This window comes from Camelus dromedarius, chromosome 10 (assembly GCF_036321535.1).
Source record: "Camelus dromedarius isolate mCamDro1 chromosome 10, mCamDro1.pat, whole genome shotgun sequence".
Lineage (NCBI taxonomy): Eukaryota > Metazoa > Chordata > Mammalia > Artiodactyla > Camelidae > Camelus > Camelus dromedarius.
In genome coordinates this window covers 52,141,554-52,166,583 of record NC_087445.1, presented here as the reverse complement: position 1 = coordinate 52,166,583, position 25,030 = coordinate 52,141,554, and the positions used below count along the sequence as shown (strand labels likewise).

The following is a 25,030-nucleotide window of genomic DNA, read 5'->3' as shown; positions in this document are numbered from 1 at the left end:
GAGCTGGAGCTGATTAACTCCATCTTGATCTAAAAAGTCAGTTAATCAGCTGCCAAATACTTATACATTGGGTTACTAAGGAGGATTCAAGAAGATAGCTAAGGAGCCATTTTACAGGTAGCTTAAGAAATTATCTACATCTACAGTTAATGTTTAATTTGAAGAGTCTCCCATGTATTGAGAACCAAATCAAAGCAATGTCGTCTGACAGAATTGGACCAAGCGTAAGCCCTGTGGCTAAGATGGCAAATTCACGTTACTATAAAAGGGAGGCAGAGGTAGACACCACCAGGTCTGCTTCAGCGAAAGAGGCTACAAAGTAAGTGAAAGCTGAACTTCTAATAACTGGCCATACAAAGAGACAAGATTAACCAACAGGCCAGAAACTGTGAGGATACTGGAGGGTGGGGAAATAAATCTCAAGAAAGAGATGCAGAATGAGAGTAATTTAGAGAATAAGGAAGATTAAAGTCTTGAAGAATTAAGGAGAACCACATACATGGATTAAAATACAAACATAGAATATATAAATAGCTAATAATTTAAATAACTGGAGGTCTGTGGAGGTTGTGAAAAATCAGAATTGGGTGTAAGTTTGGGTGTAAGTTTTCTAAAAGACATAAGCCTATCCAAAGAGAGAATAGTTTGAGGGCTCTTCAGTGATAAAGAGCAGAAAAAAAGCTATATAGGTAAATGTGAGGGTGTCACAAATACAAAAGTATAGAATTTAGGAGGATATTTTGATTGGAAGATTCATCACATGATTGTAAATATGAATCAAGTAAAGAAAAGGTGGGATATCTGAACATTAGTGTATCTCTTCCCAACTCACCTCCTCTCCTCCCAGGAAAAGAAGAAGGGGAAACTTTAGGAATATTCCTTTGTTTCATACGAAAAGGGCTTTATTTAGTTTTCCTGCTATGGTCAGTAGATCTACAGCTAACTTAAAAATGATCAAGAAATATAAATATTTAGATGCAGAACATAGGAGCAAGTAAACTTGACAAGAAATAGATGGTGCTAGTGGGAGGGGAGTTAGAATGTCACTAGCAATAACATAGACAAAGAGTTCTAGTCAGACAAAGGCAAAATACCAAAATTAAGTTCTTACAGGCTAAAGAATTTTATAGGGCTTTATGGAGGATAAACAAATCTCTTATTCCTCAGGGGGAAAATATTAAACATGATGAGATGATCATGGGAAAAGAAATTCAGCTCATTTTTCAAAATATAAGAGAACGAGGGTACAGAGATTTTAATGATACAAAGAAAGTTCCCAAAGGGAAAAATAAATTTGAAGGCTTTACAGAGCAAAACAGATATTCCCAGATACAGATATGATTAATGGAAGGCAACTATAATAGGAGAAAAAAGCAAAAATAAGAGGGCAATTTTAAAAGAAATAAAAAACAAATGAGAGAGGTAGACATACAAAGAGACAAGCTGATATGTGAAAAAAAGATCAAAGTAGAAGTAAATGTAAGACTTATCAACAAGAAGAAAGAAAACATGTGAAGGTGATGTGCTGCATTTAAACAACACCATGTAGACTCATACATCTCCAAAATGCAGACTGGAAACAATGAGATTATGATAGAACTAGTTCAAAACAAGAAAAGATACAAATTTGTAATAAGTATAAAAACATAATATTAATAAAACTTTATATGCTGAATAAGAAGAAAAACTGGGGGGCAGCAGGTCTTAAAATCTTTAAGACAATGGCAACATTATTTGTAGTGGGAGATTTTTATTTAACTTTAGTAAATTTTAGAGCAAGTTTTTAAGAAGTAAAAATACTACATGAATATGTAGTTAATCTGATAAATTAAGATAAACACTGCCGTTAACATTCTATTATTAAAGAATATAGGAACACCGATATTTCCTCGTTAAAACAGACTGGAAGAGATAGACATAGGACGAGAGCTAGAAAGAAGAAATTAACAAAACAAAAAACTCCAACTGAGGAGAAGTCCTAAAATTAGTACAAATGATGTTATATGCAGTTGTATGGTGACAAATTCCTAGAAAAATATCATTTGCCAAAATGGACCCAGAGAAATGGAAAGCTTAATAGAAGAGATTGAAAAAGTGATTGAGAAATTACATTTTTTAGAAAGTGCCAGGCCCAGATAGTTTTACAATTGACTCTCGAAAACACAAGTGGGAAAACAAAACGCTAAACATTTTAGTTGGAATTGATCTAATGCATTTCTTATGAAAGTTCTTTGCTTTCTGTACTTTTAAGAGTATCTTCAGTCCCATTTTGAAAGCAATACAATAAAACTTCTCTCAAATGAATTATAAGGGGAGAGTACACAGAGATCTATAATTTACTTTTTAAATGCCCTAAATGAGTTAAAGCGGTGAGGCCTCCACAAGCTGTCTTGTGCACATCCACTCCCCTACTTGTAGGCCTCTGAGCCCTGTATTCTGTGTACCTTCTCTCATGTGCTTCCTCCTCCCTTGTCTTAGCAAAGAACATCACTCGCTTTACACCTTAGAAAGGCATTGTCCCAGCAGTTCTCTCTTCTTTCCTACATCAGCAATTTTTTTAATGTTTACTGGATCATTCCCATCAGCATAAAAGCCTGCCACTTACATATATTTAATTAGTTTTCCCTCTCTACCACCATTCCATTTTTCTCCTTCTCTTTACGGCATAACCTTCCAAAGGGTTATCTCCAGTTTCTCTCTAACCATTTTTCCTTGAAGCATTAGGCTTCCACATTTCACTGAAATTATTCAATGAAGTCACCAGCACCCTATGTGTTTCGAAAACCAGTGGTCAATTCTCAGTCCTCATTGCATCTGATCTGTTGGAAGTGTTTGACACAGTTTATCACTGTTCCCTCCTTGAAACATCATTTTTACTTCACTTTTAGAACACAACACAGCCTGCTTTTCCCCTAGGTCTCTGGTTAATTCTCAGTTTCCTTTGCTAGTTCTTCCTTACCTGTACCACCTCCAGATGTTGAAGTCCCTGGACTTACTCTTTGGACTTCTTCTCGTCTACAGTTACTCACTCATTGATTTCATTTAATCTCCTTAAATAACATATATAGAGTTATGGCTCCCAAATCTTATCTCCAGTCCAGACTTCCTTCCTGAACTGCAGATGGTCTCCAACTACCTACTTGACAAATATATGTGCATGTTTGTAAATTATCTCAAACTTAACATTAGCAAAATTGAAGTCCTGGTAGTTCTCATCCACCTCACGACCTGATTGTTCTACAGCTTTCTTTATCTTCATTAATGACAATGCCATCCTTCCAACTGCTTAGGACGAAAACTTTGGTATCATCCTTACCTCCTTTTCCTAGCAACCATATCTGAGCCATCAGCTGATCTTCTTGGTTTCCACTTCAAAATGTGTCAAGATCTAACTAATTCCTCCCACCTCCACTGCTGCCACCTCAATCTAAATCATCAGCAGCTTTTGTCTGGGTGTTTGAAAACAGCCTCCTAACTGGTCTTTCTGCTTCTGCTCTTGTCTGTCTTTAGTGCCTTCTGAATACAGCAGAGTCATGAGCCTGTAAAATGTAGCTCACATCATATCACTCCTGTGCTCAAAACCTACCAGTGGCTTTACATCTCACATAGAGAAGAAACAAAGTCCTTACAATGACCTGCAAAATTCTATTTTCCCCAACCCCCACTCCTGGTAAGCTTTCTCTGATCTCATCTTCAACTCTCCTGCCCCTCACTCCCTTAGCTTTTCCTCAAACATACCAGACACAGTGCCGCTCAGGGACGTTGGACTCCATGCTCCTTGCTCTTTACCCAGAGATCCTCCTGGTTAGTTCCTCCCCTTTCTTCAGTCCTTTACTCAGATATTACCTTCTCAGAGAGGACTCTCCTGCCCTCTCTCATCTATAGTTCCACCCTACCATCACCAGCCCTGACACATCGTATCTCCCTACTCCACTTTATTTTTCCTCCTTTGCATTTAGCACTAACAGTCCATATGATAAATATTCCCTATTTATCGTAGTTATTCTGTCTCCTTCAATAGAATAGAAGCCACATAAGACTTTTTTCTCTTTTGTTCATCCCCCAGAACCTAGAACTGTGCCTCACAAACATGAGTATTGTTGAATGAATAAATGATTGACTGGATGATGTGTTGTTTTGTTAACATCTTTGTCCATTTGTTTTCATGAGTAAGAAAATCTTTTAATTAGTATGTCAAGTTTCGTATGCAAAATATGGCTGGTCAGACACATTGTCATTGACACTTAAGTACATTAAGCACTGATCTTGCTTATACTTGTGAACTGTCTCAAAACATTTTTTATGTAATTTGAAAAGTGCAGATTTTATCTCAGCTCCTATACAAATCAACACATATTCTTAATTAGTGACATAGTTGGGAGCTTTTACTAAAGTAATCAATTACCTCTATGCAGATTAACTAATGAGCTTCATTCTTTCAAGCAGAGTGGTATCTTGGGAGGTTTACTGATAAAAAAAAAAAAATGTATATCTGATCTGCTTTGTTAAACACTCACTACTCACAAGTGCTAAACCACATTCTCACTCTTAGAGAGAGTTCCATACCCTTATCATACCATGACAAAGTTACTCTAATAGTCTTTCAAGTGGTCTCCTGGTTACCATCCTTTCTTCCTATTGCACACATTTTCCCTCTTTCCAGGTCAGTATTACCAATGCAGACTTCTGGTTGTATCGTTACTCTGTTCTGAAATCTTCATGGCTCCCCTTTTCCTATTAAATAAAATCTAGTCTCATAAAATGGACATGCAAAGCCTCTATACTCCAGTTGCAACCTGCATATTTTTCTACTCCACTCTCCAATCAGATTGTTATACTAACCACCCCCTGTTAAATTTTCTACCTTCTTACCTTTCCTCATACTATTCTTGAACTGAAAGATTCATTGAGAATTCATAGCTAGGCTGGATCAGTATATGATCAGCAAGGAATGATCAGCATTATTGGTCCCCGTGAGCCAGGCTCTAAATTACTATTAAAAGAATATAAGATTACTTTTCTCTTTTTTTATATCCACGATGCTCGCTGGGCTTGCACTTAGCTGGTATTCCCAGCTAATTAAATACTCCAGGTCTTACTTACATGACCTTCCATCAAGCTGAGTTTTACACATTCTTAGTATAATTTGTGAATTAAATGCAACTGTGTGAATTCGGCCATCTTAAAATCACTTTTCTTTCTGAAACTGTGTATCTTTTGACTACACCATCTTCTGCACTTCTGTTATGACCTTATCCCTTGCCACCTTAAGCCCCTTGTGAAACAAGCAAAAGAGAAAGGAAGAAAGGAAGCAAAAGGAAGGAAGGAACATTACTCCCCACATCTGAAACTGTGCTCAGCTCTCTTCTCCTTCCAGACTCTATAGCTAGCAGGAAAACAAGATCTTTCTAAAATCCAATCTGATGACGTATCCCCTCCACAGAAAAATTCTCTCGATGGCTCTACTACCTGCATTATGGCCTTGGTCTTTTGTCATTCATTTCCCACCCTCATCCCTAGCCTTCTTTCTCACTGATCATCATCATGCAGCTTGCTCTCTCTGTCGCTGGCTTGTGCACACACATCTCCCTGGGTTGACAGCATCAGTCCAGCTTGTCTTCCTGGTTAACTATAATTCCTTCTTCAAGACTCAGCTGTGGCACATCCTCCTCTAAGAAGCCTTCCTTGTCACCCCTAGGGTGGAGTGTGCAGGTGCCCTTGCTTTCTGTTCCAGTGACACTCAGGTTTACCTCCATCACGATGCTCATTACACTGGTTTAGAATTGCTTGTTCACATTTCTTCCTCCCCATCACTAGACTTTGAGCTCCTTGAGAACAATGAGTGTGTTCTTCATCTCTGTAGCTCTAGTCCTAAGAACAGGGCCTGGTATTTGTATCAGTTTATCTTGCCAGTAGAATTATTCCTGGAGAGAGGGTAATAGTTCAGTGGTAGAGTACATGCTTAGCTACTCAGCGTGCATGAGGTCCTGGGTTCAATCCCCAGTACCTCTATTAAAAAAAAAAAAAAAAAGAGGAAATATAAGAAAAAATAATAATCTTTTAAAAAAAGGAAAAATATTATTTCTGCTTTTTCTTCTTCTTGTTCACCCAAGAAGAGTCCAGGGCAAGATAAAAAGGAACATGGTACAAATCAATTTAAGCAAAAGCAAGATTTCAACCTTTTCATCTTTTAACTAATATTGAGTATTTAAACTTTGCTACACATTGTCATTCTTTTACAAAGAGTACATAGTGAGGGTAATAATAACTAAAGCTATCGATGAGATTATTTTAATTTACTCTTTCTATAAAATGGAAAATAAACAGAAATGACCTCTCATAAATGCAGATTCACTGAGATCTAATTTCTTGGTACCAAACACAGAGTGAAACAAACACTGGATTTTCTGGTCTGGGGAAATGCAAGACGTTTAGATCCTGGTTGATTTGTCTTTCTACGGCAGATGAATGCCCCAAAGATAATGGAGCGTTGTCCTTCAGTTATGGTCATGTTGAATGTTATTTAACCTTGATAGTGAAGAATAGTTTTTACTGAAATGAGGGAGTTATATAATCTCTGAAAGATTCCTGAAGACCTCTTTTTTGAGATGATTTAAGTATATATTCACTCAGTGATAGTCCTTCAAGGGTCCATCCAAAGAATATTTGGTGCTATAATCATTAAGCACCAAATATCCTTAAAATAATGAAGAGCTTCTCTTTCTACAACTTTACTTTCCTAATCACCAAATTGACCAAATGAAATTAACCTGTTTACTACTAACCGTTTTATTCCCTAAGCTATGTCAGCATATCCGTGTGTGTTTCTTAACAAATCTAAAAGTACATTGCTCATCAGAAACACAATCATAGTCACCCTTCTTTTATAGTATCTATGTAATTATCAATTGATTAATCTGTATATTTTAATGATGTGGCTCCCTACTTCTCTGAAGAAGCAGAAAACTGTTTTAAAGACTAAGATAACTGAGACTTCATTACTTGTTGCAAAATAGAATTCATTTTAAGTGGTGAGTCCCACTGGGGAGTGCTAACATGAATAATTACCATTATATGCAATCTACCAAAATGAGCAGTTTCATTGCATTTAGTGATAGTAGCATCTTCAAATGTGATTTACATTTCTATCTCTAATGAAAATTAGTACATTCTTCACACTTTCTGATTTTTCTATGTTCCTTCTGTGGCAGCATAACTTCTTACTACGTGTATTTGCATTTGTAAATTACAGAATAATTTTTGTGGCAAGCAGTGGATGAATGTGTTTTGCTAAGAACCTAGACATGTCATCCAATTCCTCAAAAAAATATTCTGTTACATCCCCATTTTGCCTTGATATCTTTTAATTTGAAATATATCTTGAGTTTATCTCTAGGAGTTTATCATAATGTAGTACTTTGCGTCTCCAACTAGAAAAATTCTGTTAAAGGAGTAGAGAAAGGGACCTGGGGACAGCCTTGATTGAAAAACTTCGAATGATGTTAAGTAATAGTTACCATATCTGGAGCATTTGTTCTGTGACAAAAAGTGTGGTATACACTTCACATGCCTTGTTCCTAACCCATGTAGTGGAAGTAATTAAAAAATAAAAATGTAATTCTTTCCCCCATTTTGCTGATGACAAAACTGAAGCTTAGAGTTCAATAAATTGGTGTCCCAGGGCAATGCTAGAAGGTGGCTGGATCAGTATTCAAACACAGGTGTGTCTGATGTCAAAATGTGGGCTTTTATTCTGACTTAAGGCCATAATTAAGAGTACAGAGGGGCCACAAGCTTGTATGTTATCTCTTATTGTCTTATCTTCCCAGATTTAAGAAAGACAGAGTCTGACCAAGCCTTTTCCTGCTCTGCCCTTATCAGAAAGTATACTGACAGAGCCCTTGTTCACAGGGTTAGACATCAGTATATCATTCTGTTGGTAATTTTCCTTTCTTTGACTTCTGGCAGAAGCTCTTTTTAGAGCCAGTGCCAATTGTTTTTCTCTAATGACTTAGAGGGAGTTTAGCCTGAGGCTATCCTGGGAACTGTAAGTCTATTTATCATCTTTTTCTGTGTTCTGTGGATGGTATCCAACATGCAACTTTGACTGGCCTCATGGGGACAGATATGTTGATTATTTCCACTCTAAAAAGAGAAACACTCATAACAAAATTTGGCTGTTTTCTGGAATTATGAATGCAATTTTTAAGCAAATATAAAAGCATATGCATATTTATTAAAACTCATTCCTTGCACTAAAAATAGTATCTTTATTGAGCTTATTTATTTGCAATCGAATGTAGTGAGCAGTAGAAGTGAGACATGTTAAAAGATGCTGAGAACTTCCATATTTAGGAAAGTTGTAAGAATATATAATTAACCGTATACAACAGAAAACAATTAACACATCCCTTAAGTAGAAATAAAGAGATTTGGAGTAAGACCAAGAATTAAGCACCTAGCCCAGGTGTTAGAACCTGAGGGTGAGATCTCATTTGCTCAATGAAATAGGACTCTTCTCCTAGAAAGAGCCCAGCTTGTTAATTCCCAAAGTAATTATAGGCAATGCCTTTTTAAAAAGAGAGTTTCTTTTTATTAAGACAGAGAAGCAAAGATGAGCACTGCTTTCTGTCTTGGGCCTCTCCTCTCTTCCTTACTTTTTGCCTTTGCTCCTCTTTGCCAGGTTTCTAGCCAACACCACTTTCAGAGGCCTCAGTGGTTCCATCAAAGTAAAGGGTTCCACTATCATCAGCTCAGAAAACAACTTTTTCATCTGGAATCTGCAACATGACCCCATGGGAAAGCCAATGTGGACACGCTTGGGCAGCTGGCAGGGGGGGAAGATTGTCATGGACTATGGAATATGGCCAGAGCAGGCCCAGAGGCACAAAACCCACTTCCAACACCCAAGTAAGCTACACTTGCGAGTGGTCACCCTGATCGAACATCCATTTGTCTTCACGCGGAAGGTAGATGATGAAGGCTTGTGCCCTGCTGGCCAACTCTGTCTAAACCCCATGACTAATGATTCTTCCATATTGGACAGCCTTTTTAGCAGCCTCCATAGCAGTAATGATACAGTGCCCATCAAATTCAAGAAGTGCTGCTATGGCTATTGCATTGATCTGCTGGAAAAGCTAGCAGAAGACATGAACTTTGACTTTGATCTCTATATTGTTGGCGATGGCAAATATGGAGCCTGGAAAAATGGGCACTGGACTGGGCTGGTGGGTGATCTCTTGAGTGGGTCAGCCCACATGGCAGTCACTTCCTTCAGCATCAATACTGCACGAAGCCAGGTGATAGATTTCACCAGTCCTTTCTTCTCCACCAGCTTGGGCATCTTAGTGAGGACCCGAGACACAGCAGCTCCCATTGGAGCCTTCATGTGGCCACTCCACTGGACAATGTGGCTGGGGATTTTTGTGGCTCTGCACATCACTGCCATCTTCCTCACTCTGTATGAATGGAAGAGCCCCTTTGGTATGACTCCCAAGGGGCGGAATAGAAGTAAAGTTTTCTCCTTCTCTTCAGCCTTGAATGTCTGTTATGCCCTCTTGTTTGGTAGAACAGCAGCCATCAAACCCCCAAAATGCTGGACTGGAAGGTTTCTAATGAACCTTTGGGCCATTTTCTGTATGTTTTGCCTTTCTACCTACACAGCGAACTTGGCTGCTGTCATGGTAGGTGAGAAGATCTATGAAGAGCTTTCTGGAATACATGACCCTAAGGTAATACTTCTTTTTACTCTAGCTTTCCCTGTTGTAACTCCATATATTGTGTCTTACACTGTCGTATGTCTATGTTCTTTCATCTAACACAAGAATATTCTCTGAATCATCCATAGAGACTGGTCTAAAAGTCTGTTGCCTCATTGAACTAAATATTCCATAGTTTTATTAAACAAAACAAAAATAGTGAGCGGTTTTAGGGGGTGTTTGTCCTAAAGAAAGTCTTTCTGGTAGAAACATCTATTAGCTTAGTTTTTCCTTGTGTTAGTTGACAGTCTGGCAGAATGATTATCAGGAAACAGTCTTACAAAGCATTTTCACCAAAAGTAAATTTTGAAAACTAATTAATTACTTCTCTTGGGAATTAATGCAAATAAATAGTAAGGTTCATAGTTTAAATAGTAAAGAATCTTTTTTCACCGTTAAAAAAATAATAAAATGGAAATAACTAACATTTTATAATAAGCATCCAAATTCAGATGCTAGAAACTCAATGGATGTAGACAGGAGTACTGAACTAACTGAGGTGGCAGGATTAGCTAGGAACAGAGTGTTCTTATAGAGTAAGGAAAGATGGCCACCTTGGAATTGGAGGAGGGTGCCAACAGTCACATTACAATGTCCAAGAACATTCAAGAAAATTGTATCTATTCTAGGCTGCATTTGATATTCTAAACATCTGACTTTAAGGGTAGAAGGGAGGAGGCAGGTAGAGTTCAGGTAAGCAGTTAAAGCAGTGGTGATACTTGAGTAAGGATAGCCATGTCTATGTTCTTTCTGGATTGAAACAAGACCTCTCCCAGTGACTAGGAGTATAGAGGACTTGGTTCAACCTGGTGGGAGTAGAGAGCAGAGGGTTGTCAAGGATTAAGGCAACTAGAATAGGGCTCAAGGAAGTACTGCAATCTCAGTGGGAAGCAGAATGCAGATCTAGAGCAGAATTATATTCCAGTGCATTGGACCCATCTAGGAGAAACTGGAGAAAGCTGCAATTCAGTGGGCATAACCAGGATACACTATGTTTAAGGCAGTTTGAGCTAGGCTGAGAATTTCAGACATAAAACACTCATCATGCCTTTTCAAATACCTCTTTTCACACCAAATCTCAACATATTGAAACGTTGACTACACATTTCTATCAAACATTTAAAATTAATTGCCAAGAGCATCAAGAAATAAGACATTTACTACTGTCTTTGTTAAATGATGGAGTGGCCCAGGCGGCTGATGGCAGCTTTAGAGAATTCTCATAAATGGTTTGGATTAGGATATATGGTCTGTTCTGTAAACAAATGAACATGAGAAATTTGACCCATATACTGGAAATTTCCTAATAAGAGACATGAACCTCATAAAAATACTCAACAAACAATGGCTCACTGACTAGGCAATGAATTGCATTGCTTCTTAATGCACACTTGGGACTTCAGGTTATGAGCTGGAATTTAGTGAACACAAATAAACTCTGCAGTATAAATACATGTGTCACCCTAAAGAGAGATTTTGGTGATGCTTCAGCATTCACACTCTGCACTAGAATTGGCATCCTCGGTTTATTCTTTGCCCCAGTAGGCCTATAGATCTCCCAAAGGTTCACCATCTTAATAGAGGCTTATGCCAACGTTTTGCAAGAATCTTGCCAATGCGATGCTTATATTACAAACTCAATGTGGAAACTGTTCAATGCAATCGAGTATAAGAAACAGTCTAATATATGCCTGTTGTGAAGATGCCAGACCGTTACTGAATATAAAAAAGTAAACACAACACTGACTAGAGTTTCATTAATCAGAACTAAGGATTGCCAGAATTAAGTCATGGATGTTACACATGAGAAACCTGAAGCAATGATTATTTTAGGGGATTAAAAAGAAAAGCAGAAAGAAAAACCATAGAGAGCAATAAAACAATTTTTAAGCAAAAAGAAACAATCGTTCAATCCCCAACTCCACCGGAATAAAAAGGTGAAGTTTTTATCAATCTAACCCAGCGCACAAGACAAAGTGAGAAGAACTGGACCATGTCAACTTTGTGTTACATCCGGTAAGGTCTTAATGAAGTGGGATAAGCCCAAATCTAAAACATTTTCCACTTTACATAATAAATGAATTTCCACTACGATTCCTCAAAAGGTATATATCTTTCTTAATATTGTTTCTACATTATAAGTCTCTCATTTGTGGGGTATTTTTCATATAAAGACACCCAGATTATTTGACTAAGCAATATCTGACATCTGGACTTTTGGCAAATAGCGTTGGTGACAGAATTGTTCAGTTTTCATCCAGATGTATGGTATTACGCAGATGACATTTGGTCTTCACCTTCGCATAGAGAAGTATGATCAAAACAATTTCCACACCCTTTCAGTCACTCAGCATTCACTCTGAAGTATATTACAGTCACTCACATGAGCTCTTTTCTCTCCTATCAATGCTCAATCCTTTGCATGACTGTATCCCTTTTTTACACTAAGTTATGTGGAGAAATTGGGACGGCAATAAGTCAAGTTGGGGAGAAAAGATTAAAAACACAAGGGGAAGCAACTTAGAAAGTTATAAGCATGCCAAAGTTTAGAAATAAAATAAGACGAAGTTCAAGGAAAAAGCAATCACCTTCAAGGGAAAGCTTAATTAATAAGATAAAATGTGTGCTTATTCTTGAAAAAGACTTCCAGTTTGGACATGTGCATCAAGGGAGGAAGAGTGGACATTCCAAGCAAAGGAACAGAATGAGCTACTTGGAGGTGGAAAGTATAAGATACAGTCAGGGTATCTAGAACTGTTCACATTAGCTTTAGCTTTCTGCATGAAAAGTCTGAAAATTAAGTTCTGTTGAGATATCAGAGGGTCTTTGACATCAGGCTAAGAGAAATTAACATTTGACAGTAGAGATCCATGGACATTTCTGAGCAATGGAAGAGTACAGAGGAGCAGAATCCATTTAGGAGGGTTGCTTAGGCAGCAGCGTGTAAACATGCCTAGAAGAGAAAGACAATGGGCAGAGCTGACGTTATAGCTGTCGTCACTGACAGAAGAAAGGATGCAAGAAATATTGTGGCAATTAATTGGGTGTGAGAGGCAACAGTCACACCTTCAGAGTTGCAGGCCTGAGTGTCTGAGATGATGATGATACCATTTAAGGAGGCAGAAAAGGCAGTTTATAAGCTAGAAAATGTGGTAATTAGTTCAATTTCATACCTCACATTTTAAAATCTGTGTCGGACATCCAGGTGAAATCCAGCAGGCATTTGGAAAAACGGAGCCAAAGCTCAGGAGTGAGGTTGAAGCGGGTGGGAATCCTGGGCAGAGTGGTGATGCTGTGTATTAAAGCCCTGGGGGAGTATGAGGTCCCCAAAGGAGAAGGTGACAGGGAGGAAAATGGCTGTTTGACGAGAAGCAACAGGCATAAAGAAGTCCCAAGGTGTTGGAGTATGAAATTGGTGGAGACATGAGGTGGATGGTAAAGAGAGAAAGGTGCCTTGTAGCAAAGTCATGCAGACCCTTGACTGCCTCTCTGTAGGTTGAATTTTAACTTTATGAGATGAGGATTAATATTATCCTACCTGCCAAATCTAGCTTCTTACACGGTTATCAGAGAGGATGAAGGCTGAATGGTGTCCAGTCCAAACCATGAGAATTAGTGTGTATGTTTGTGTGTGTGTGTGTGTGTGTGTGTGTGTGTGTGTTTTAACATCTGATGAAACTGGCTTTATGTGGTTTGCTTCTTTCCTACTATTTTTCATGATTCCATTTTTATAGCATTTTATTTCTGATGAGTAAAAAGGTACCATTTACATAGAAGTCACAGATCTCTTTGGTTTTCTTGGGATATTTGTTTTTCTGCTGTATGGTGAAAGTCTCCTAAAGCTGAAGGAGAGGTGATTTATATAGACTGTTAATCACTCTGAAGATTCTTCTGCCCCTGACTCACGGTCTGTCTCATTTCTTTTCACATCTTTTCATCCCCCTCATCTACTGGATATCAGGACCGATCCCAGTGTACCATGCCGCCATTTTCATCCCGTTTTCCCTACTCACAGCTCCGTTAATTCACCTCAGGCAAATTTCCCTGTGCCTGCACATTAATGCTCTGGAGCACCTGCCTCCTTCCCTTCTCTAGATAATCTCTCTGTGTCTCCCTGTTATAATTGTTTGCCTGAAAACTCTGAGAATGACAACTCCCAGGCTTTCCTAGGAGCATTTTATTGAGAAATGTGCTCCTAGGAATTGATGTCATCTGCTCTTAGATGATCTAGGCAACCCCAGTCTCAAAAACAGACTCCTGGGAGTTCCGTCTGCTCTTTCCTTACAACTACTTTTCTGTTACATAAAACATTTTAAATTATAATAATAGTGTTTTCTTATTTTTTGTGTAAATAGTTTTTACTTCTGTTCCCAAATTTTGGCTATGTTTTTGGTTTTGCTTTTTTTGTTTCTTGGTTGTTTTTTTTTCTGTAATATTGGTCTTGGGGTCTAAACAACGCTTATAAAATATCCCTGTGGGAAATGTGTTTGGATGAAAACCTATTGACAAAAAAGTAAGATTTGCAATCTGTTTTTATCCAGTCCAATCCATCAGTAAATTGAGTCCTGGCTGCATAAGCATCTGTAACCATGATATCAGATAACGTACAATGGCTGTAATAGTTCCATTTTTCTTCTTGATCTTAATTGTTTAGCATGCTGGCTATACATTTAACACAATTAATAAAACTGCTAAGTGTGAACATTTTATCACCATTTCAGAGTTGAGATTCACTGGCTTTAACCAACTGCTTTGAATCAGAAATAAAATTAAATGTAAAAGGCTGTGCAGGACAGACCAATTTATAAGTCACTACATGTTACAGCAGCCAAGGGAGGTTGGAATTTTTTTTTCTGACGGGGGTCAGAGGGAAGAAATAATCTTGTTGTAAGCTGCTCCTACAGATAACCCCAAGGGAGAGGGACTGTCCTGCTGTGCAAATGAAATTCAAGAGGATGGTTCTGTCCTCACTTGACTAAACTATTTTTTGCCAGAATAATTTATTTTACACTAAAAGTAATACATGTAGCTTCTCACAGTCTCCCACCGACTCTTCTGGAAAGCAAGCTCCATGCTTCAAAGCGGGTGGGCTCTTGAAGCATGAGACCATGAAAGCAAGAATTTATGAGGACTATATTTAATAGCACTTATATGGGTAATTTTCCAATATAAAACTAGCACAATTCATTATAGGCAATGCAGAAAATACAGTAATGTAGAAAGATGGAAGCCAGCGCCCACTGCCTCATCATCCAAAGCCATCTCCTCCTAGCCTTTTGGAATGATTGACAGGTGGGTAAAAACTGCAGTATTATTTTTATCCAGCGAGGTTTTCATCTGGGTCTATGGTCTAAGGAGTAGACCTGGGCATTCTAGCCATTAACATCCAGTATGCAGAGGTATACTGAGGATGAGAAAATTGCTTCATAAATCATAAAGTGCACTGAAAAATAAAGCCCTGCCTCCCCTGCTGGAGTTGAATTATCCCAGTTGAAAGGATACATGAGCTTTCAAAATGAGCTATTTGCTGATTTTAATGTACTTTCTAGTTCTTCTTTTCCAGCCTCTCATATAAAATGCCCTCTTTGGCCCTGTTTTTTTCTATTTTATATATATATATATATGTATGTATACATCAGCTCCTTAGAGGGAATATGAGACTGGTGTCACTTTTCCTACAGGCAAATGATGGTGCTGCTTTAGAAAAACAGTCAGTCCTGGTGAACATTCAAGTAAATATTAAAAATTAAATAGCCCTGTTGTGAAGGCAAGAGCAAACTTTAACCAGAAATATTAAAGCGAAGGACACTCACATAGCCCTAGTAGGAAATGATAAGCATTTCCCAAAATAATGAAAAACCACCTTCATTGATCTTCATATAGCAGCATGTGGCTGCCCAATAAAACATACGAATTCATATAATAAAAGCTGGCCTTGAAGAAGGGAGAGATGCCCGAACTCCAAGGCAAACAAGATGCTGAAAATGGAGCTTAAGGTGAGAGGAAAAAAAAATCTGAACTACACCAAGCCATTCATTTGTTCTTCCTTTAATTCATCCGGTAACAGCAACTTTTGTTCCAGGCCCCATGCTAGGAGGCTGGGAATTTAGTTGTCAGCAAAACAAACACTGTCCTTGCAACATAGAGTTTAGTGAGGCAGAAAGACATTAATAGGGGAATGCATAAATCAGGTAATATCTTAAACAGTAGTTAGTTGCTGTGAAGGAAAAAAACAGAATCTGAGAGCCTCACAGGAGACCTGATCTGAATGGAGAATCGAAGCCCCACCACCACCACCATAAGTAAAGAAAACCTGGCTGAGCGAAGAGGAGTTGGGTGTGGTGTTAGCATCTCAAGGGGACATAGCAGCATGTGCAGAAGCCCCCAGACTACAGGGAGAAGGGTGCAACATGACCCTCCATCACAAGCTACAAAATTGGAAAGCCAGGAAAAAGGGGCCAAGAATAGGACAAGTAATAAAGTAGAGGGGTTTTACTACCATTCTAGAGAGAAAATTTCTCAAAAGAAGAAAAATACAAGAAATGCTAGTTTGACAAGAATGGCACCTACCACCAGCTCCACGTACTTCCGGATAGAAAACGTAAATAGGAAAAACATCCCAGTCACTCTGGCAACAGAAATTTATGGTAGATCAGAGAAGTGTCCTTTCTAAGAATTGCATTAAAAGAAGACAATTTCTAGTGTACAGAACGTAAAAGATGGTTTAGATTTTTAAAATGTGCTGATTGTTGCACATATCTGGTGAATATACTAAAAATTATTCAATCATACACTTTAAGTGGGTGAATTGTATGGCATGTGAATTATATCTTAATAAAGCTGTTTTAATAAATTATAAACAAGCAAACAAAGAAACTGCCATATTACCAAATTGGAAGCCTAGGTATTTAAAAGATGTCAAATTTTCCCTTGGTTAGTTTATATGTGTAAAAGAATTCCAATAAAAATCCCAAAGGACTTTTTTGTTGGTTTGATTGTTACTGAATCTTCTAAGAAAAATGTTATATATATATATAAAAGAAGATTCAAGGGATTTATTGCTCTAAATATTGAAATAGTTAATATTAGTAATAATAACAGAAAAAAACTAATACTCATTGACCACTCCCATATGCCAGGCGCTGTTGTAAATTTCATTAATATAGTTCCTCCTCCCAGTAAATAGTCATGGAACTTAAAATAATCCAAGTAAAGCAATTTGCATAGCATCTGACAGCTAGGCGGCACAAAATAATAAAATAAATAGTTTAAAAGTCTGGTCAGAATTTAATACCAATATTAATTATATTTATCTTGAACAATTAGTTCTCTGTCTCTATCCCCCTCTGTATCTCTGTTTTTCATTGTTAATGAAGACTGAGTAAACAGCAAGATTCTCTTTTTGAGCTAACTTCTAGAGAGCTTGGAAGCAAAATTCTTGCACACTAATAGCAGATTTATTGCCATTGTGGTATGCATTTTAAACATCACTCCTGGCTTCATATTATTTGTTCTTCTACTTCACCGTATTTTGTTTTAGTTTATATCTTATATTTTATGTGACCTTTAAGCTGCCTTAAATTTTTTCAGGAAGAGAGCAAAGTATACATTAAGTAATGTTAAAATCAAGTAGTAAATAAAGAATATTAACAATTCAAAAAAGAAATAAAATTAACCAATAATTTTAAAAAATGTTAACTTCTCGTTATAATCAAAGAAATGCTAATTGAGACAGTAATGAGATAATATTTTTACCTATCAAAATAGGAATCTTTTATTGATAGCTCTCAATCTTGGTGGAAGCACATTTAGACTAGCACTAGAATACACTGCTGTTGGGAGGGTAAGTTATTATAATATGTTCATAAATCAATTTGGCCATTTATATCAAGAGCCTTAAAAGGGTTCATGCCCTTTCACCTTTGACTTCCACTTCTAGGAATCTGTCCAAAGGAAATAACTTAATATATGGACAACAATTTATTGCAAAGATTCACTGCAGTCTTACTCAAAATAGCAAAAACTTGAAAACCATATAAATGTCCAATAGCACTATTAATACATTACAGTGTTCCTATGTGCTATAAAAATGCAGCCAGTAGAGATAAAGTGTCAAAAAATCAAAATAAAATGTTGAGTGAAAAGTTGGAGTACAAAACCATATACTGTATTTCCAGTTCTGTAGTATGCATATGTACAGGCTATACACAGAAGTGACTAGAAGGAAAGACAACACAGTCTTAACAGCACTGGTATCTGAGCAGTGTAAACACAGAAAATACTTATTATTTCCACTTCATATTTTCTACAATGTTCCTATATTACTTATGTTATGAGAAAGTACATCATAAGCCAAGTAAGGATGAAAATAAATCAGACATGAGACAATAGTCACAACAGCAATATTTGCTCCTCATGCCCTCCTGCTGTCTGCAGCCTTTCAAGTCCAGGTAGAGTGAGTTCCTCAATGAGTAGCCTTTCCATTGTAAAATCTTTACATCTTAAAGACGCTGTGCTTTCCACAGAAGCTTCTGGGGGCGTATTTTCATACCCATCCAGTTTATTCCCTTCACAGGACTTAACACAATCTGAAATTGTCATGCTGTCTATTTGTTGAGTTGTTAATTGTTCCATTGTGTCTTGCTCATCACTGGATCTTCACAGTGTTGGGTGAGCAGTAAACATTTTATAAATGTTATTTAATTAATAAATGAATGAAAATGGCAGCATCATTGGAATAGGGAATAGCATTCTACAGGGTTTACTTTGAAATCAGCACTTTTGATATGACCATTCAAAACCATTCTCAGACTAGACGCTATGGAACAAATAAAAGGAAAGCCCCAGTAAGGCACAACATACAGTGACACAAAGGGCGAAGTCCTGGTGTTAGACTGATCTAAGTTTGATATATGTTTGTGAAGTTTGGCAGGTTAATTACCATGGCCTCTGTGTCCTCCTTTAAGAGGATTACAGGAGACAATGGATGTGAGCTATCTAGCTGAAGTTCTGATTTCATCCACAACTAAATTATAAACTCCTTGAGAGTGGAGACCAGCTCTATCTTATGCACTTGTATGCCTAGAGCCTAAGCATATGGCAACCATTCATTCAGATAAGCGTTGGGTAAATAATGGACTTGGCCATGAGTCCAAGCAGAGGTGACCAGCATGTGTCCAGTAGGAAAGAGACAGAGGGAAGGAGCACTTCTAACTTGCAACTGGAAGGTGTACCCAAGTGAATTTTAAATTATATCCAAGAGTGACCTGGAGTGTTTGAACCATGAAATGGATATAAGCGGATCATCAAAGCAAAGAAAACCTAAGACCATGATGCCCATAGTGGATCCAAGGGTCAGAGATGTAGGATCCTTGAATGGGAACATGAGACAGATAATGCTGCCACAGCCTAGGTAGTTCAGGATTGCTGGCAGCAGATTGTGGAGTTAGGTCAGAAACATTTAGTGGTCGAGTAGGGATGAGACACACAGTACATGACACTTAGTAGGAGTTTTTAAAAATGGGTATTTCCCTTCTCTTCCTGAATATTCTTCAATTCAAGGAACTTTAAGAAAACCATCAATTTCTTGCTAATTCAGGTTGATAAATGGAAAACTGAACAAATGAGCATGCGATCTATTTATTTCCTCACCTACTTCCAAAATAATTTTGAAATGGCATCTTTATAGAATTTTTTAAATAACTGCAGCTTTATTACTTTCAAATAGATACAATAATTCATACTAACTGCAGCAAAATGCTTTCAATTAGACATCCTGCTGAGTTTCCTTTAATGAATGTCTAAGATCACTTCCTTCATTTGAATATAAACAGAAAATGAGCCAAGTTTTTGCAAACTCTTCCCTTAAATTAGGGGGAAATTGGTCTATAACTTTGTTTACATTATTAACCTGCTTAGCAAGCACTGTCTTAATACATAGATAACTTTCTATATTGTTGAATATGTCATAGAATATCTATAAATATTCACTTATGTAATTATAAAAAAATTATCTATATACATGTCTATGGACTGTATGTTTACACGCATACATTTATATTATTTTCAAATTTAACACAAGTTACAAAGTTAACATACACATTTGTAATTAGGGAGCACCATTACTCCAGGTCCCTCTTGGACATTAGGTGGAAATCACCTGGCTACACCCTCCAACTGCAGGTAGGAGGTGCTCGCACCCTCTGTCTCTATCCTACTGGACTCATCTTGGCCACAAGTCTCTGATTGGTCTCACAATCATTCAAACCATTCGAAACCATGCCATACTCAACTGTTGAGAATGAGTGGAAGGAGAGCCCTGGTAGGGGGCAAGGTACAGTGATACAAAAGACAAAGTCCTGATGTTGGATAAATAGAAGTTTGTTGCTAAGTCTGATGGTCTTCCCTGTGAAGAATCTCATTTTCATACTCAATAGATATCTATGTGTGTCTGAAGATGTTGCCAGCAACCCCCAAAAGAGACCCCTTTTATGTCTAAAATACATATTTTAGTTCCATTAACAGTGCAGATTAAGGTGAGTGTTGGATTTTTATGATTCAGTCTCAGCTTGACATTTTGGTTCTTAATCAGATCAGAAGCTTGTGTAATTTAACCACAGGAGTATCCAGTGGTAAGTCAGGAAGCTTAACTGTGTGTTCACTTCCATTGAGAACTCAGCCTGGGATTTAGCCAGTTAGGGCTCAGTTTTCCCAAATGAAATTGCATACAAGCCTGCTTCAGACAATTCAAATGCACTATATATATATATATATATATATATATATATATATACACACACACACACACATATTATATATATAATTATATATACATAGATGGTATTATTCATAGCTTAAGTTTAGAAAGATGTTTAGTCAGAATCCATTAATATTTTTCAAACTTGGAAGTGCACTTACCATAGCATTTTATCAGGAAGCTGCTGCCTAAAAAATGCCAAATGACAGTAAAATTTTAACAGTGCCAACCAAAACAGAACCCATCAATGTTTGTTTAAGTTCTGTTTGAACTGGGGTTTTTTTCTCATGCATGATCTGAAGGCATAGAATTAATGGAAGTGAATCCTATTGCAAATGAGAATGTTAAGTGAAGATAGGTATATAAATATGTGCATCTCCTGTGGTTTACATGTTTGAAATGATGATCAGTCAGTGTCATAAGGGTCATACATGAAATACTTAGCTCTGTAATCTATAGATATAATTGCAGGAATAGGAACTGAAAAAATCATCAATGAATAGTATAATTATAAAATTTATTGGACACCCGATATGCTCCAGGGTCTTTGCTAATTGCTTTACATAGACTTTTCTCATTTAAACTTTAGTGCATCCATACAGATGAGGAAACAGCATTAAAAGAAACTAGGTAGCTTATCTAAGGCCATATAGCTAATAAATGGTAGAGGCAGGATTCATATCCAACAATATCTGACTGCGAATTATTTCTAATCAGTGTTTCATTTATCCATGCAGTAAGAATGTCCTCCCCAACCTGATTTATTCCAACCAGCACTTTCCCCACCCCTGGACATAGTCTGGGAAAGCTGCTCACATCAAAGATGATTCAAGGGCAGAGACAGCTGCTAAAGCTGTGATATTTGGATCTGTACACACACAACATATGATTCAGTGTGCAATGATGAAGTGAGAGAAACACAGATCCTGGAAGAACTAAGTCTCGCCGGGACCCTCACCATCAGCAGCATTGCTGCCCTACCCAGGGAAGTGATGTAGCAAGACTGTGCCCTCCTGGGTACTTCGTAAACTACAAAGAAGGAGCGATTTGTCTGCAGAGTGTGTTCCATCCACCACCGCCATGTCATACCATCCCAGTCTCAGATGCTGCCCTGCTCCCCTGCCACCACTCCCTGTGGAATGGCTGCTTAACTTCTCCTCTTAGCCTGTGGTGGGAAAGTTCCAAATGAAGCTGTAGTATCTGAGTCTGAACTCTGGTGCTAAATAATCTTCCTCTATTAAATCCCTCAATTGGGTACCCGACTCTACCTTCAGCACCACTCAGCTCACATAGATTTTGCTCAAAGAGGTCAGAGACTAAATCAGTTTCTGCTCATCGAGCTATTTTTATACTATTGAAAGACTAGAAATAATTCCTAGTCATGAAGACGAGATTGGTTAAAGTAGAGTACATTCCTTCATTGGTACACAATATTGCTTTTAAGAAAAAATAATAAACTAGATATATATTGTAAAGTAAAAAAAAATAGTAGATTATACAAAATATGTATATAGAATAGTAAATACATTCTACTAACATTTTTAGTTTTACTGAATTGGCACTCATGTGAAAGTGTTGCTCACTCCTGGAAATAATAATATCAGAGGCATCTCAAATCTTTCTTCCTGCTGCTGGTCCTGAAATTCTCCCATCAGTCATTTCTTTGTATTAAGAACATCTCCTCCAGAAGACTCCTACGTACACTGTGTATACTTCAAGATAAGACCAATGTTCCCTGAAGGGGGGGAGACTTCTCTTGGTTTCTTATATAGGTTAATTTAGACTAGATAATTCTGCTTACATAGAGCTGAGAAAATACGTACCACTGCACAGTTTGATGAATGTTAGGGAGAAGACACCAACCATCAGATGTGTGAAACAGACTAAAGGAGAAGACAGACAGCATAGCGTCCTGCCAAGACTCAGTTTCCTCTCTCTCTACTTCTCACAGCTGAGGCCTCTTCTCCCTCATGCTCGGGCACAGCCCTCTTTCTTATCTTTCTCCCAACCAGGCTCAGAAACTAATCCCACTGTCATTCAGGGAGAACTTATTAGCGCTTCTCCTCAGAAGTGTGGTCCAAGGACCAACAGTTTTGGCATCTTCAGGAGCTTATGAGAAATGCAGAATCTCAGCATACCTACTAAATCAAAATCTGCATTTTTAACAAGATCCTTAGTTGTTCCATTTGTACAGTAAAATTTGAGAACGATTTATTGTTGTATCTACATGAGATAATAGATGTTCACTGAAATTATTTTGGTTATCATTTCATGATATATGTAAGTCAAACCATTATGCTGTACACCTAAAACTTAGAAAGTGCTGAATGTCAATTATATCTCAGTAAAACTGGGAGGGGAAAAAATTGGATAGATGATAGATAGATAGATAGGTAGATAGATAGATAATTTTTTAAAGAGATTGAAGAAGCATCTCTGTAGGTCAGTTCCCAGATGAGCAGGCTCAGGTCACTTTGCTGCTGGCCCTTTACCCTTGAATCAGTGGCCTGTTCCAGGAATAAAGTCTACCTCCACCTTTTGAGTGGTGTCATGCCCTATTAATAAATTTAAGTTTCCAGTGACTTTGATATTATGGTCCTGCTTAGCTCTGGTCCTCTCCCAACATCAGGGCGATGCTTTGACTCAGAGCCCAAGCCTGCTAACTACAATTTTAGCCCAGCTGGTAGACATCTTGGATAATGGACCCCTACAGTTTTGTTCTTCATGGTCCACTCAGAATTTCTCCCTACCCCACTGTCAAACTGACCCATGCTGCTTCTGCGCCTTCCAGCCCAACCCACAGCACATCAGTCCGTCTTCTAAAGGGTTTCAGAAAAGAAACCCACTGGTCCTCTCATTGCCAAGAGTTCCTCCTTGTTTTATTTTGTGAGCCTTTTTACTCTTATTCTGTCCTCTGGATAGATAGGAACCAGCTTATCATCTTCTTCTTTGAACCATCATTAACCCATTTCTCACCCTGCTCTTCACATCTCGTAAGTCACCTGGCAAATCATTGTTTCCAGCTCATCTGGAAGAATGAGAGGTGATACCCCTGTACTCACATAATGCTACCACTGGCATCGGCTTGCCCTTGGGTTCTTATCTTCACTTGAGTGCTGAAAGAAGAGAAAGTATCATATATTGGAAATTTAAGCTTTTATCCTGATCCAGTGATTTTCTTTTCATTTTTACATGCTTCTAGAAAATGACTGTTTTGCTTCACTACCATGACAAATAATAATGGCACAAATGATTTGTAAAGCTCTCTGTTGCTTCGCAAATGCTTTCACTCCAGCACCTCAGCTTCTCTCCTCTGTCTTTGTGAGGCAGAAGAGACACCTAACAGGAGAGAAGACTGAAGCTCAGAGGAGTTAAGTGATTTTGCCAAAGTTCAAACTGCTACTTGAACCCAAGTTTCCTCATTTCAGATCCATCACAATTTTCAGTACGATGTGTGGCCCCATATTAAACTATGTTCAAAAACTTTTTAAGCATACAAGGGTAGAAATGCTCGCAGTTCCCAAAGCCTTGCTCAGCATTTCAAGAATATAATTTGAAAAAAATAATTATCAGAACAAATAAGAAATTCATAATAATGTTCGTTTAATTACTGCTCAATGTACATATCGTACTTGTGAATTACCTTAGGTTTTTGGATGGATTAAGCTTTCAGGGAGCTGAATATTTTGCAGGTCAAATATAAAAATCAAGCAGCCAATATACTAAGAGCCAAACTGAAGTCCAAGAATGCAGAATATATTTTGCTTTGTGTCATGTACCAAATGACTAATAGGCAGCAAGGGCTTTCAGGGTTATAATTTTAGCCCAAGGTTCTGGTAACTACATGAAATCCTTGAGTGGTTTATGATATCATAAGATGAAATTATAGCTCCCCATGGGCAAAAGTTGTTGAAATGCTTTCAGCCATTGAGTACCGTAACTAGCCTGTTCTCTATAGCAATTATAGGAAAAACTATATTAAATGCCTAGTCATATTGACTAATGATTTCAAATGTAGAAATTATTTTTTTAAATGAGAATGGCAGGTGGGCGATTCATTCATCATCCATTCCATACATATAAATAAGTCATCCTATGTCTGCCACTAAGAGAAGACTGGGGCTACAACTACAGACAAGTCAGATCCCAAAGTTTCCCTTGGAGAACTTTCATTCTAGCCAGGGAATCAGACAAATGACCATAATTACGAGATAAGTGTTACGGTGATGATCAGAGTGCTGTGCCAGTGTATTAACAGGAAACTCACCAGTTTGGGGAGTTGTGAGGGACACAATCAGAGAAGGCCTCCTTGAGGAAGTAAACATAGAGCTGAATGAACTCTGAATGCTGAATCAGAATTATGAAGGATCGGAGGAGAGGAAAGCTCATTCCTAAGCAGATAATGAGAATGAGGGAAAAAAGAGACTTTGAAAGGAGCATACAGAGCTCTAATCTCCCTCAAAATGATGAGAATAGCTGTGTGGATATGCTACCAGGAAAAGTGGGAAAGAATCAG

General features: G+C 37.8%; 1 protein-coding gene across 1 annotated transcript in view; it reads left to right on the top strand.

The window, feature by feature from the left end:
* The window catches only part of GRIN3A (glutamate ionotropic receptor NMDA type subunit 3A), a 145,349-nt gene that overhangs the window by 57,659 nt on the left and 62,660 nt on the right, over positions 1–25,030 (top strand). Inside the window, exon 3 of the mRNA XM_031450120.2 lies at positions 8,684–9,731. Within this exon, the coding sequence (XP_031305980.1) occupies positions 8,684–9,731 (1,048 nt within the window). The remainder of the gene's footprint in view (positions 1–8,683; positions 9,732–25,030) is intronic.